Source organism: Mustela putorius, unplaced genomic scaffold, assembly GCF_011764305.1.
Source record: "Mustela putorius furo isolate JIRA1106 unplaced genomic scaffold, ASM1176430v1.1 tig00000561_pilon_pilon_pilon, whole genome shotgun sequence".
Classification (NCBI taxonomy): Eukaryota; Metazoa; Chordata; class Mammalia; order Carnivora; family Mustelidae; genus Mustela; species Mustela putorius.
In genome coordinates, this window is record NW_025421415.1 from 1,022,387 (window position 1) to 1,038,805 (window position 16,419).

The following is a 16,419-nucleotide window of genomic DNA, read 5'->3' on the forward strand; positions in this document are numbered from 1 at the left end:
TGAGACATCGTATCAGAAAGAGTTGGCGTGTGACATCTTACTTGGAGAGCCTTAACCACATAAGTAAGCTTGACTACACAGCCCCTCCACTATTTGTTACCTCCTTCACACCAGGCTTTACCGTACACCAAGAAACGACCATAGAGGAGTAAGTGAGGGTGAGCAGACTGCCAGTGTTGAAATTGTTCTGGACTTTTAAACTTGTTTCTGCCAGGGTCCTTAGCTTATTTCACTTACACATTTCAGCAAACAATGCAAATAATAAGTTTAATGAATAGTCCTTTGTTTAAAAAAATTCTTTGGTATCTATGTTATGAGTGAACTATTTCTTCCCTGGCATTGACATCATCAATTTATACTTGTCCTCCAAGTATCTCTTCCCAGGAAAAGTTCATCTTTATAGTTAAAACCTGTGGGGCATCTCCTGGAACTTTCAGGTCTGGTTTAAATTAAGATTTCTGAATTTGTAGTACGTTTACTTAACTAAAAGTTATAAGAAGACTTTAAGGCAGACTGTATATTTGTATGCTAAATCTTAATATCCATTTTCATTTTTTTCTCCAGAGTAGCTTAATTCATATTTAGCTTTTTTTATTTTGAGGTTTCCTACTATTTATGAAACAGCCTATCAGAGCCCTTGCAAAGAACACAAAATCTGGTATCTGAACTAAAATGGGATTGAAAACTTAAAAGTTACATTATCTGTCCTGACACATCAATCAAATTAATATGCCTTTCCCTTTGTCTCTGGGTCTGTTGCCAATAACCGTACCTCTTAGAGAATTTTAGATTTCTTTGTGTTTGCTCCTTGTTGTTTTGCTTGTTTGTAGATAATAGCTTTCACACCTCCTACCTCTGATACGCTGCTTTCTTATTTTATGTTGCTCATTAATTTCATTTCTTTAAAAAACAAACAAATACTTGCCGTCTTAACAGCCTGAAAGCTTTTAGTTTTTTATATTAGGGTCATTTATTGTGTAATTGTCTATTTTATATCTTTCATCTGTTTTTCTTCTCTGGTTACCACAGTTGGAAAGATTTCTGGTTTAGTATAAAAATAAAAAGAGACCTGTGTCAAGTAAGGAGATCTCATTATCATGAGAAAACCAGTAAGAGCGTAGATTGATAAAATGTTGACCTGTTTACATTTAAATGTAAATGTTAACATTATTTACCTTATTTCAGGTAAATATGTTGTTACTGCTATACTTTTTGAGGTATTAAAATGGATCACTGACTGCCATTACTACCTTCCCAAACCTCTGGGAATCTAAGAACCTCAGGTTAGAAACCACCGGTCTGATTCTGTTTCCCTTATAGCCCTGCCTTTCTTTTCCTGTTATCAGTTCTATAATCCTGCAGAACTGTGGTTTTCTTTATGGCCACTGAATGTAATTTTTATTTTTCTGGTTATGCTTTTCATTTGTGCTGTTGTTTCATTTTTCTAGAATTCTTCCTCCATTTTTTGTCTACCCATTCAGATCCTCTCAGATCAGTTTCATAAACTATTGCTGATTTCCCCCAGCCTAAAGTATCGTCTCCCATCTCAAATTGTACTGTTTGTTCTGTAGTTCATAAAGCAGTTAAATGTCTTGTAACATTCTTTTTATTGTTCTCTTGGCTATTATTTGTCTTTTATTATTATTTAACATTCCACATGCTTGTGTCTTATTTTCCCAACTAGATTATAAACTCCCTGAGGGCAGGTATGATATTTTATGTTTCTTTGTGTTTCTCCATTGCATTTAGCAGTGTTACATAGCTTGTAGACGATCAGTTTATTGATTTGATTTCATTTTAAATATGTTTAATACTAAATTTTTCAAGTGGATGAGCATTTTAAATTCAAACTTAAGCAGCTGTTTGCTTTGTGTCATACTCCTGTATTCAACTAATATTAAGGAATATTTAGCAGTTAATTGCTTTATATTACTAACTTTGTGGATTTTCCATAACAGATTTTTAATCCCAACTGGGATAGTTCTGGGCAGCCTATTGCCATAAAATTTGTGTTTGTATGTATAAAATAATCATAATGTTAGCCTGAATAAACAATTTTGAAAGGTAAGTTACCCCAAGCAAAAGATATATTACAAACCCAGCACAAATGAATGTGGAATTATCCACATCATTGCTTTCCTGCTAGCTTTATCCTGACCACTAGTATAGATAATTAAGCTGACTTTCTGTAATTCTTCCTAAAATCAACAGTCCTCACTGTTGGTTTTAAAGTATTGATGAACAACTAAGGAAGGATTCATTAAATTATTTATAGTAATTATTTTTAAATAACATTATTTTGATATTTTTTGTGGGCAGTCTAAAAATATTTTCCATAACTCATTAACTGCAGATAGATTACTGGGGTTTGTTATCAGTATCCTTAACTAACTTGTTTAATTTGTATCTAGAAGCCACAGAAGAAGTTTCTCTGGATAGTCCAGAAAGGGAACCTATCCTGTCTTCAGAACCTTCTCCTGCAGTCACACCTGTGACCCCTACTACAATCATTGCTCCGAGAATTGAATCCAAGAGTATGTCTGCTCCTGTTATCTTCGATAGATCCAGGGAGGAGGTATGGGAAAATGTTTGTTCTAAATTGATATGTAAATAGAAAGCTTTTTGTTCCCCCACCCAGCATCACTCTCCTATTAGTCATCTCTAATCAAAGCCTTTAGACCCTTGGGGGAAAGGTATTGGACTAAGAAGTCAGCTGATTTGGTTTCTAATTTTATCTTCATCACATTTTAACCCAGTGACTTCGGTACATTACCTTTCTCCTTAAATCAAGGATTTTATCATTTGTGATCTCATGATGCTTATTTATGACTCTCAATATTTCTTTTAGTCGAATGAGAAAAATATATGAAAGTTCTTTAAAAACTTTAATAAAGTAACATTTGGAGTAATTTTTTTTGATGAATCATGCAGTAAATATTAGTGGTTATGTTGGCAGGGTATAGGATGGCTTGTGAACAGAGAGGAAGCACAAGAGGGCCTTCCTGTGAATAATGATGGTGTTTGTGAAAGTTACTAAGCTGTATACTTAGGATTTATATAGTTTATGTTATAATTCAAATATGGTTTAGTTTCTTAAAAATCCATACAAGAAAAAGGTTATTTACAAAGAAAAGATTGTGGTTAGAAAAATTCATTTTCTTTTAGGCAGTCGTAGGCTATTAATATTACTCTAAAATAGTTCCAAGTTCTAACAATTTCTTTGCTCTCTTCTTGAAAATAACAAGACTTTCCTGCAGAGCTGCTCCTAGGATTGCTTATTTATAATGGCATTAAAAAGTGCTTCTCTGCAGTCTCATAGGATTATCATTTTTCCTCCTTGCTGCTTTTTTCAATGAACTTTATAATGCTTTCATTGGCTTCAAAAACAGCATGTGCTTATTAGGTTATTGGAGAAATCATGGTGCTAAAGATTCTAAGTGTAGTTATTTCTACAGATATATAGGGTTCTACCAGCAAAAATAATGGCTACCTCCTGGTCATTAAAGAGTAGAGTTACAACTTTGGAATGTTAATATTAAAATTAATGGAGGTGTTAATTTAATGATCTGAATATGAAGACTTGGTTTAGAGAATAGCAACAACAACAAAAAAATTCCTCAGTATTCCTACAGAAAACTAAATTTGAGGAGTTGTGAGAACGCAAGATTTTCTGTAACTTCTCCAGATGATCCTTTTCCTATTGTCTCTTGTCTGTGCGAGTTTTATTTTTGTTTAAATGTTGTCAAGGAAATATGGAAGCTTTATTGTTTTTCAGAAACCGAGTGCTGAGTGTCTTTTTAAATTGTTATGACAGCGACCCTAATAAAAGATAGATGGTAAAATTGAAAATATTAGTGTTATAGCAATTACATAAATTGGAATCTTTAACATAAAAAAATTACCTTTTCTAGATTGAAGAAGAAGCAAATGGAGATGTTTTTGATATAGAAATTGGTGTATCAGATCCAGAGAAAGTTGGTGGGTCAATATTTACTGTATTTTAAATTTGCTTCTTTTTGATAAGTACCTTGTTTGTTAGTATACTGTTTTTCTTTATCAAGTGCAGTGTTAAATATTGAAATAGTTCTTCTGTTTTCAAGCGTTTGGGGCTTTTTTGCTTCTCATTTTCTTTTGTTTTCTTTTTCAGCTTTATTGAGTTTATAATTAAATAATTTTATATATAAGATGCATAGTGTGATGATTTAATAGATGTACACATTATGAATTGACAATCACAAGTCGGTCAGGATATTACTTCACATAGTCGCCTTTTTGAGTGTGTGGTTAAGCTTATTATTTTTAGTAGTATTGTTTGACTTTTCTTATAGGTGATGGCATGAATGCTTACATGGCGTATAGAGTAACAACAAAGGTGAGTCTTTGCTCCTTTAAAAAAATAGTGAGCCCTCACCGTGTGTAGTATGATCTTACAACAGTGATTAAGGTTTAAGGATTTCCTATCTTTACAAAGGTTACCATCCAGTGAGATTTCAAATAAGTAGTTACAGTGAGTTATGAGCAGTTTGTTAAGTGTAAATTCTCTAAAGTAGAGGTAAAGTGTTCTGTGACTGTATGCAGGCAGGGACTTAATATAGACAAAGGTGGGTGAAAGTCATGAGGGGCGGGACAGGGAGAAAGGAGAAGAACGCTACTTCCAGGCAAAAGGGTTTGCTTTTACAAAGTCCAGGAGTCAAGAAATCATTGTGCTTTCCAGGATCTGCAGGAAGTGGTCCCTACTGAAAATTGTTTGGCGGTGGCCTCCCTGTATTATGAACAGCCACATTAAGGAGTCTGGGCTTTATCCTGAATATATTGGAGAGTGTTTGTAGAGATTCAAACAAGAGTGTGGCACAATTGGATTTTTGTTTTAAAGAGATCTTTCTTACTACTAAGTTGGGAATGCAAAATAGAGGTCAGGATTTCCATATAATTCCTTTGCAATTCCTAAAGGATTGTAGGCCTTAGATCTTGAAACGAGAGTGATCTACAGCAGTACAAGCTGCGAGAAGTAATATTTTATACTAAGGAAGGAATGAATAATGGCTTCTTGAGTTGTTTAGGAGGAGGTAGAATCAGTAGGGCTTGGATGTAAGGAGTGAAGCAGAGATGCCTGAGTCACTGATTAGAGGATCTCTGTGGTTGTTAGAGGGATCTCAGAGATAAAGCAGCACAGTTTGGATGGGTGTGAGATTTGTTAATTCATTGAACAGATAGTTATTAAACACTTACCATGGGGTCCAGCTCTGTTCCAAGCACCATGGCTTAGTAGGAAAACAATGTAGACAAGTGCCCTTCCTGCATGGAGGTTATGTTCCAGCAAGAGATGTGGTTGAGTTTGAGGTGGCAGCAAGATTTTAAGTGCAAGTGCACCTTGGGCATTTTGATAACTTGGACTAAAGCTCAGAGGAGATCTGGACCAGAGGAAAAGATTTAAGAGTGATTAACATAAATGTAATTAGAGTTGATGAGATGAGTCAAGGATAGAATCAAGCAAACATTTTGTCCTTGTAAGCTTCTGTTAAAAAAAAAAAACAAAAACAAACAAAAATCAAGGGTACTGTAGGTTTTTTTCAGTTAGAAATATATCAACCACATTAGTGAGCTACTGTACATTCTTTTGCAAAGTAAACCAGAGTGTGAGTGTATATATATATGTATGTTCACAGTTATGTGTGATACTAACTTCTAAAAAATGACAGTATTCAGAGTCTGAAATACCTCTTCTTCACTTGTAGACCTCTCTTTCCATGTTCAGTAAGAGTGAATTTTCAGTGAAAAGAAGATTCAGTGACTTTCTTGGTTTGCATAGCAAGTTAGCAAGCAAGTATTTACATGTTGGTTATATTGTGCCACCAGCTCCAGAAAAGAGTATAGTAGGTAAGTATGAATGACTAAAAGAAACTTGTTACTTAGTTCAAGTTTTACTGTAGTTTAACTATACAGATTAGAATATCATGATCTTTCATTATTGTGATAACTCATAATGTCTAACGATACTGAGTTTAATAAATATTCCATTTATGATAATCGTTCATCAACTAAGGAATGTGTAAGCTAATAGTTTTATTTTCTAACATCGTAGGATTTTGATTTATATAGGATCAATTTAGGATTTGATTTATATAATCTAATGAGGTTAAATATTCGGACAGAATTTATCAAGTTGAAAGCAATTGATGACCCTAACATTTTAGGGACATATTACTACTGAGTAGCACTCAAAAGATATTTAATATCAGTACCATATTAATGTCTAAGGGTTGGAGGTATTTGACTTTCAATTCAGTGTCCAAAAAGAAGATTCCATCCAGTCTGGATCTTCTAAGACCTATCATGTTAGTATATTTCATCTTTAATTTAATGTTTAAAAACATTTCTACTTGTGCAGTGCCTGGCTGGCTCAGTCAGTTTGAGCATGCAGCTCTTGATCTTGGGGTTATAAGTTGGACCCCACATTGGGTGTAAAGATTCCTTAAAAAAGAAAATCTCAAAAAAAAAAAATCTACCTGCACATGTAATAAAGGCTTATTAAGAATTTGCAGAAGGGAGTACCTGGTTGGCTCATTTGGTAGAGCAGGCGATTCTTAATCTCAGGGTCATGAGTTCAAACCCACACTAGGTATAGAGCTTATTTTTTAAAAGGGTGCTGGGTGTGAGGGTACCCCTGGGTGGCTCAGTCGCTTAAGTTCCTATTCTTGGTTTCAACTCGGGTCATGATCTCAAGATCATGAAATGAAGCCCCTAGTCAAGCTGTGTTTTTATTGGGAAGTCTGCTTGAGATTCTCTCCCTCCCTCTCCTTCTGTCCCTTCCCCCAGCTTGTGTGTGCTCGCGCACACACTCTCTCTCTCTAAAAATAAAGAAATAAATCTAAAATTTTTAAAAAGAATGTGCAGAAAATTACAAAAGAGGATGACTTCCATTGTCCCATTAAAAGACATCTGTCATCTCTTAAAATTTTGTAGTTTCTTTCCCAGTGTTTTCTGTTGCAAGTTTTTATTTACTATACTTTGTCTTTATATGTAAGATTATTCAGAAAATATAAAAATGAATTCTGATCATTTAAATGCATTTGTTATATTCTCTGTGTTTTTTTTTTAATTATCAAATACTTTATAGGGGCACTGGCTGGCTCAGTTGGTAGAGCATATGACTCAATCTCAGTTGTGACCTCAAGTCCCACATTGGTGGTAGTTTCCTTAAATTAATTAAATTTTTAAAAAACTTTTTTAAAATGTGAAATAATAATAAACTCAATATTGGTAAGACAAAATAAGTTTAGGAGTGGCTTGCATTTTGTTTTAGTTTTTATAGTTTTCCAAATTTCTAATTTCCAGCTTGATAGAAAATAGGTATGTTCTCATGTGTGTTTCTGTATTCATTCTGTTGTGATATAGTACACATGTTGGTAAATGTCCACTGAGTTCTCATGAAAGAGAGTAAAAAAGACAGTAGTTTAATATTATTATGAAAATAGCCTTTGGTGAACACTTCCCCACACCTGTACAAAAAGGGTCTCAGAAACCTTTCTGGTATTCTGACCATACTTTGAGAACTGCTGACCTAGTTAATAATCTTCTCTCTTCTAAACTTTTGCAGTGGTATCTTTTGATATCCTTCTGTCTGTGTAGGGAACTTAAGTTTCATGTATCACAAATGATTATCTTTTTTCCTTTGACTTTAGTTGTATAACTATTTTTATATAGGAGAGGGAAAAAATATTTTTCTCATTTTGTTAACATGCTAACCTAGTCCTTAAACAGTGAACACCCCCCCCAAAACAGGAAATTGAAAAAAGTAAATTTTAATGCCCATGTTTATTATATTTCAAACTAATATTTTGCCTTAGTCAGCCTTTCACAAATTATTACAATATAATAAGTAGCATGTGTAAAGTTAAAGTAGAAGTGAGAAACTAAATCCTAAGCCCATCCTTTTCTGATACGCTTCAGAGAGTTAATAGGGACAATGACACAATTTTGTTTGAATTACTCACATACATGGCCAAGATAGCCCATTACATTGTAAGGCTATCAATTAAACTATAGGAATAATTAACATTTATTGAGAGTTTACTGTATTATGGTGTGTACTAAATAATTTATGTGCATTCTGTCATTTAATCGTCACAGCAATTTTATGAAGTTAACTTATTGTTATCTTTATTTAATAGGTGTCAGGAAGCTAAATTCATCAAGGTTACATAACATGTCCCATTCCATTCACCTACTAAGAGGTAGAGCCTGAACTTTGAAAACAGGCCATCTTACTCTAGAACTTAACACCTTTAATCACTATTTTGTTCCTCCTCTAATTTTGATATTTTTAAAAATACAGTTATGGTTTGCTTTTATTTTTTATCCCAAATAGAAAACTTTCCAATTTTAAAAAAATAATATAATGCTATGTTATTGTAGACCTGTCTAATGTATACTTAAGGTGGATTGAGTTGTTTCAAAATTATTTTTTGATAGACCACTTTATTGCAGAAAGGATTTGAGGCAACTACATATAGTGCAGTTCAAAAAAAAAAAGAGAGAGAAAAGAAAAAAGAGATCAAAATAAAGAAATTCGCAGGAAAGATAAACGTAGTCAAATAATAAGGTGAAGTCAAGTTTAACATTTTCTTTTCAGTGTATGTATACAGTCTGAACAATTACTAAACGTGGTTAAAAAATGAGCTGTGAACTTCCTGGCAGCCAACCAAATAGAGAAGCAGTCTTTTTTTTGTACTGACCATCAGTTTTTTTTTTTAAATCAAAATGAATAGGTTGTCTAAGAAACTGTTGAAACAAGGGAGGCCTTTTTGATTATGTAGGTAGTGGTTTTCAAGTGACGAACATTTAAAGTGGGATAGCAAAAAAGGAATAGTAAAAGAGTAACTTGCCTTCATTGCTGAAAAGTTTTAACTACCCCTAAAGGAAGAAGACTCTTTCATTAGCTCTCAGTTGTTACCCCTTTATAAGTTTAGTTAATGTAAAAAAACACCATTTCACTAAGTTTTTAGAAAAGAGCAAAAACAAAGTTGAAAAGTTGCAAGAGTTAACTGATCAGAGTGTTTTTTATTTGCCACTTTGGCCTGTATTGGTTACCTGTGGGAAAAGTACCATGAGCACCAGATCCTTAAAGGGAAAAATGCAAAGAACTGCGTGGTGGTAAAATATCTTCAGAGAAATAATATGTGTAATAATTAACACTCCACTTCTTTTGGTCCATTCAGAGTAGATAATTTTAGGTGCTTGGATTTTCTTTTTCAAAGTTGTATTTCAGAAGAACTATGTTAAACAAAACAGTATTGAGTGATACGTTTATTTACCAGGTGTACCAGCCTGAATAAGAATAAAATATGTAATCTTATTTTTAATGGCTTTGTTGCGATATAATCCATATGCCATATAATTTACTCGTTTACAGTGTATGTAATTCGAGGCATCTGGTTGGCTCAGTTGGTAGAGCATGTGACTCTATCTCAGGGTTGTGAGTTCAAGCCCTATGTTGGGTGTAGAGCTTTCTTAAAAAATAATAATAATAACAAAGTGTATATAATTCAGTGTTTTATATAAGGCTTTTAGTATATTCAGAGTTGTGTACACCCTACCACAGTTGGTTTTAGAATACTTTTATTACCTCTTAGACATCATCCTCTGATTTCCCCAAACCCCTAGCCCCATGCAATCACTAATTTACTTTCTCTATTGTTGTGCCTATTCTGAACATTTCATATAAATGGAATTAGACAATGAATGAGCCTTTGTGACAAACTTCTTTCACTTAGCATATTTTTTTTTCCAAAGATTTTATTTATTTATTTATTTGACAGAGAGAGAGATCACAAGTAGGTAGAGAGACAGGCAGAGAGAGAGAGAGGGAAGCAGGCTCCCTGCTGAGCAGAGAGCCCGATATGGGACTCGAGATCATGACCCAAGCCAAAGTCAGCGGCTTAACCCACTGAGCCACCCAGGGGCCCACTTAGCATATTTTTTGAAGATTTTTTAAAAATACAATTTTTTTGCCAGTGTTCTAAAAGTCATTGTTTATGTACCACACCCAGTGTTCCATACCAACCACCAGGCTCACCCAATCCCCCGCCTTCCTCCCCTCCAAAACCTTCGGTTTGTTTCTCAGAGTCCACAGTCTTTCGATTCATCTCCCCCTCCTATTTCCCCCAACTCAGTTTTCCTCTCCATCTCCCAATGTCCTCTGTGTTATTCCTTATGCTCCACAAGTAAGTGAAACCATATAATGATTGATTCTCTGCTTGACTTACTTCACTCAGCATAATCTCCTCCAGTCCCGTCCATGTTGATACAGAAGTTGGGTATTCATCCTTTCTGATGGAGAAAGATGAATGGATAATCTTCCTTATCCATTCATCTGTTGAAGGGCATCTTGGTTCTCTGCACAGTTTCACGGCTGTGGCCATTGCTGCTATGAACATTGGGGTGCAGATGGGCCTTTTTCACTACATCTTTATCTTTGGGGTCAAATACCCAGTAGTGGAATTGCAGGGTCCTAGGGTAGCTCTATGTTTAATTTCTTAAGGAATCTCCACACTGTTTTCCAAAGTGGCTGCACCAACTTGCATTCCCACCCACAGTGTAAGACGGTTCTCCTTTCTCCACATCCTCTCCAACACATGTTGTTTACTGTCTTGTTAATTTTGGCCATTCTAACTGGTGTAAGGTGGTATCTCAGTGTGGTTTTGACTTGAAATCTCCCTGATGGCTAATGATGATGAACGTTTTTTTTGTGGGTCTGTTAGCCAATTTGTATGTCTTCTTTGAAGAAGTGGCTGTTCATGTCTTCTGCCCATTTTTTTACATAATTACCTATTTTGTGTGTGTTGAGTTTGAGGAGTTCTTTATAGATCTTGGATATCAGCCCTTTGTCTGTAGTGTCATTTGCATTTTTAAAATATTTTATTTATTTGAGTGAGAGAGGGCACGAGCACAGGGAGGGCAGAGGGAAAGGGAGGAGACACCACTGAGCAGAGAGATGCAAGGCTTAATCCCAGAACTCTGAGATCATGACTTGAGCTGAAGGCAGATACTTAGCTGACTGAGCCACCCAGGCACACCTCATTTAGCATATTTTTAAGGTTCATTCATGTTGTAGCCTATGTCAGTACTTCATTTCTACAGAATTGATGTTGAAAGAGCAAACAAGGAAAAAAAATCATCTGCATTACAGAAATGATTAACATGATTTTTATTTCTTAAAATATGAAAGCATTTGTTCTTTCAGGTGTCACAGAACCAGCAGTGATTAACAGCTTGTTCTCAGACTCTGCATTGGTGTAACATATACCAAACTCATGGATTACACTTAACTTTTCTAGTCCCCAAATGAAAGAACCTTAATTATTGCTTATAAGAAATGAAGACATTAATACAGGGACGCCTGGGTGGCTCATTTGGTTAAGCATCTATCTGTCTTTGGCTCAGATCATGGTCTCAGAGTTCTGGGATCCTAGGATTGAGCCCCGTATAGGGCTCCTTGCTCAGCGGGGAGCCTTCTCTCTCTACCTCTGCCTGTCCCCCAGTTTGTGCTCTCTCTGTGTCTGTCAGATAAATAAATAAAATATTTAAAAAATATTAATCGAACTTAAATTTGCTAATGTGAATCTCTGTGCATACTGAAATGCAAACACATTTTAATTTACCAAGAGTATAGCAAACAAACAGGTGCGGAACCCAAACGGGTGTAAAGCTCACCCTCCGCTTTATCTAGTTTTGTGTTGTAAGTACTTACCAAGTTGAGATGTTAGTGTATCATGAGTTTTAATTCCTCAGAAGTATGGATACTAGTGATAAATTTAGGAGCATTTTTTGGTCAAGTTCAAATATTAAATATATTTTAAATTATGCCGAAATGACTATAAAAGATGTTTACAATAATATAAAATTATCATGAGTGTCATTCAATTTTTTTCAAAGGCATGACCAAGGTCAAAGTGGGTAAAGAAGATTCTTCATCCACTGAATTTGTGTAGAGAAACGGAGAGCAGCTTGAAAGGTAATTGTGGACAGCTGTGCATTATAACTCATGTTTTTTCTTCAGTAATAGGAGTCTAATTCTATTATATGGCACACTGTATTTTAACGATTAATTTTTTTCACAGTACCATTTCATGACTGTTTACTAAGAGTGCTTTAGACTTTTAAGAAAATTCTTTTAACAACACAATACTATGTTCTGCTTTTATGAATCCTCATAGTGGATTAATATTTAGCAATAGTGTATCTAATAAAATCATACCTATTTTTATATGCTGTGACATAAGCAATAGTGTAAATGCATGAGTTTGTCAGAGATAGAGGTATCATGCGGTGCCTGGCTGGCTCAGTAGAACGTGAAACTCTTGATCTTGGGATTGTCAGTTCAAGCCCCATGTGGGTCTAGAGATTACTTAAAATCTTTTTTTAAAAAAGGAAAGAAAAGAATTTATGTGTCATAGGTGTCATCCACATGAAAAGTAAGAAACTGCCAAGCTTGTAAAAAGATTCACTTGTGAATGGAAAGAAAAGAGTGATAAAATATTTGGATTTTTAATATTTAGTATGATGTAGGTTCTTAGGAAATTCTGCTTGTATTCAAATTCTGTCTTGGATAATTTGGCTTATTATAGGTAATCTAGAGTAATTTTTCTTTTGAATTATTACTTCATGAACATTATTAAACAATGAAAAATTGGGTTTGTGCTCCCTCTAATTTTGTATAATTGTTTGACTTGAGTGCATAGTAGTATTAGTCATCTATTGAGTTGACTGTATACTTAAAATCTGATATATTTGCTCTACCTTCCTTTAGAGTACTTGACACATTTCTGTAGTTTTGAAGACTTGGGTGTCACAGACTAAAAAGAGAAATGAATAGAGGGAACCGAAACCCAGAATCTTAACATTTATTCCTTAATTACTTTGCTGAAAATTGAGAATATAAATTTGAAACTCTCTTTAAGTCCAGCTTTTAGAACATAAGGTGGTAATCACCTAGATATACAAATTTTCTAACTTCATAGGGTTTTTTTGTTTCTTACTTTAGTCAGATTTGTTTATCTTAATTGAATTACTTATTCTTTATTTTCTCTTTCTGCTTAATATCAGTGGGTGTGGTTAGGTCAGACAGATTTTAAGGAGTAGTGTATTTATATCCAGAATACACATTATTTTTTAAACTCTTTAAGGCATCTTATTTCTGGGTTTTAGTTATAATTTGTATACATTTTAAGAAAATGCCACAGAAAAATCAGGTTTGAACAATTTATAATAAGAAAGCTAAATATGCAGCTTACTGTTAGAGAGGACTTAAAAGATGAGATTATTTCTGTGAGGATTGCAGTTACTCAGGAAAAGGACTTAAATTGTATCAAGAGAAGTTTAGGTTAGGCATTAGAATTGTTTATGTTGTGAAAGAGGTCACAAAGACTGAATGTTTTTAAGAGTAAAGGGTAGATAATGTTGCATTTTGATTTTGCTTAGTTCTTCTGAAAGTGTAACCATGACCCTTTGAGAAACCTTTCAAGTCCTATTTTTCTATGAGTAAATTTGAAATATTTCAGATGGCATGCTTGATAAGGAACTTAATGAAGATTTATTGTACCAAGGACATATAATTTGGTTCTACATTCACCTTTCTTGCAACTTGAATGCATTGCATAGTACTTACCATAACATCATGTAGTAGGAAACATTGAGGAGAGTTGTAAGGAAATACTGAGACTTGACCTGCTGGATATTTGAGTAGTTTCTTCAGTTACTTGTTACTTGTTAAATGCCACTTTAGTTGACTTTGCAGGTTAAAAAAAAAAATAATGGGAATGGTGTAATATGAGGGAGAAATTTATTTTACATTAAAAATTATGACTTAAAATGTAAGTGTAAAGGTCTAGAAGCAGAGAGATTGGAATGCTTCTTCTAAAGGCAGTTTTCTGTGGCATATCTTAAAATTTAAAAATTAGAAAACGGGCTTATTTGTGGAATACCCAACCTAGTTGAATCTAGTGGGTCAGGGAAGTATTTCTCTTTGTGTATGCTATACCAGCTTATGTATTCATTTGTTCGTTTCACTCAGAAAATCTAGATGACTGTCTTGAGTGAAAGGATGACCATCTAGTATTAAAATACTGGAAGAGAAGGAATGGTTAAGAAAGTTAGACTTACTAAAGTAACCAGAAACTACTAGGAAGAGTGTCCATAAGATCCCTCTTGGTTTTCTTGAGAGTGCTTCACATTTTACCTTAAGACCATATTGAGTTTATTTCATAGGTGAGGACCCAGTTCTACAGATATATGCAAAGAAGTATAGAGTGGCATGAAAGAGTTGTAGAATCCTTTTCTTGTTGATCCTATACTCCACTACACGCTATACACTATCTGTGTGACTTGGGGCAAGTTACTGAACTTGAATATGTTTTTACTTGTCTTACAATGTATCAGGATTGTGTTCACTGCAAGCATGGAAAAATTCAACTGGCTTGGCTTAAACAGTTAGCATAGGTTAATTAGTCTACTCTTTCATATAAGGAAATATTTAGTATTAGCCAGTTCATCAGGAAGTCTTGTTGCTTCTTTCCACTATCTGTATTACAACCATTTCTCAACCAATACAGTACTAGTCCAAATGCTGGAATTAACTTCAGTGGACTCCTAATTGGCCTCTTTGTTTCCATCCTTGAACCTCTGTTCTTTTAATACAGCAATCAGAGTCATCGTTTTGAAATACAAATCAGATAATATATCGCCCTCCCCATTTCACTCCGTAAAAGCCAGAATCCTTACAATTGCCTATAGAACTTTACGGGGACATGTGACGTGCATTGCTCACTCTGTTACCTCCTTGATCACTCTGCTCCAGGCCATGCTGATGTTTTGCAGCTCCTTAAAGATTCTAGGCATTTTCCCACCTTATTAGTTTTCTCACTGGCCTCTCCCACTGCCAGAAAAGCTTTTGTTCCCAGGTATCTGCATGGCTGATTCCTTTATCTCTTTTAAGTTCAGGTGTTCAAGTATCGTCTTTCCAGTGAAGTCTTTTCTGATGGTTGCCTCCATTCTTAACCTCTTCTCTTTCACTTGCCACCAACCATACCTTATATACTTGATCATATTTGCTCTATTTTTCTATCCTTTTTTTTTCCCACAGCGTTTGCCAACTTGTCACATAGCATATAATTTATGTGTTTATTGTATTTATAGTTTATTATCGGTCTTCTCTTACTAAAATACAGTTTCTGCTGATACACTGAGTGTTCAGGACAGAAAGTGGCATGTAGTAGATGCTTAATAAATATTTGGTGAATGAACAAATGAATGTCATCAAAGATCAGGCTCTTTCTGCCTTTCTGTTATCTCATTGTTAGCACATGTTTCAAGCAGGAGAAATATTTTTAACTTTCTTCCTCTGAATTTTGTATAGCCTGATTTATTTTGTCTTATTTTCACTTTCTGTCCTGAACACTCAGTGTATCAGCAGAAACTGTATTTTAGTAAGAGAAGACCAATAATAAACTGATTACCTCTTGTTGAGTGTGATACTAACATTTCATCAGTTCCTTTATGTCTTCCATTTCTTTCTTCCTCTTCCGCCCCATGCCTCTTTTCATGTGTTCTTCCTGTATTTTCCTCTCTCTGTTCTGCATCCATCCTTTATATATCTATAACCTCTCTGACCTTAATACTGAATTGGTGAGTATTTACAAATACTCATTAATTTGAAAATGTATCTTTTGTGCAGTATCACTCATTACCAGGTAATTGCAGATTAAAACTATAGCGAGATACCACCTCAAACCTGTTAGAATGGCTAAAATAAAAAACACAAGAAACAAGTGTGGACAAGAATGTGAAGAAAAAGGAACACTCTTACACTGTTGGTAGGAATGCAAACTGGTACAACCACTCTGGAAAACAGTGCAAAGTTTCCTCAAAGAGTTAAAAATAGAACTACCCTATGATCTAGGAATTGCACTGTTGAGTGTTTGCCCAAAGAATACAAAAACACTCATTCAGAGGGATGCATGTACCCTTATGTTTATTGCAGCATTATTTACAGTAGCCACATTATGGAATTAGCCCAAGTAACTATGGATAGATGAATGGATAAAGAAGGGATGTGTGTGTGTGTGTGTGTGTGTGTGTGTGTGTGTGTGTGTGTGTGTGTAAAATGGAATATTACTCAGCTATTTAAAAAAAATGAAATCTTGCCATTTGCAGTGATGTGGACTGAACCAGAGAGCATTTCGCTAAGCAAAATAAGTCAGAGAAAGACATGATTTCACTTTATGTGGAACTTAAGAAACAAACGGGGGGAGGAAAAAGAGAGAACTAACTAAGAAACAGATTCTGTAGAGAACAAATTGATGGATACCAGAGGGGTTGTGGGTGGGCTGATGGATTAAATAGGTGATGGAAATCAGGCAGTGC

General features: G+C 34.7%; 1 protein-coding gene across 1 annotated transcript in view; it reads left to right on the forward strand.

Moving 5' to 3' along the window:
* Positions 1–16,419, forward strand: part of SNX2 (sorting nexin 2) — a 56,095-nt gene that overhangs the window by 23,143 nt on the left and 16,533 nt on the right. Inside the window, 5 exon segments of the mRNA XM_004761355.3 lie at positions 2,412–2,575; positions 3,912–3,978; positions 4,329–4,372; positions 5,736–5,877; positions 11,935–12,013. Coding sequence (XP_004761412.2) covers positions 2,412–2,575; positions 3,912–3,978; positions 4,329–4,372; positions 5,736–5,877; positions 11,935–12,013 — 496 coding nt within the window.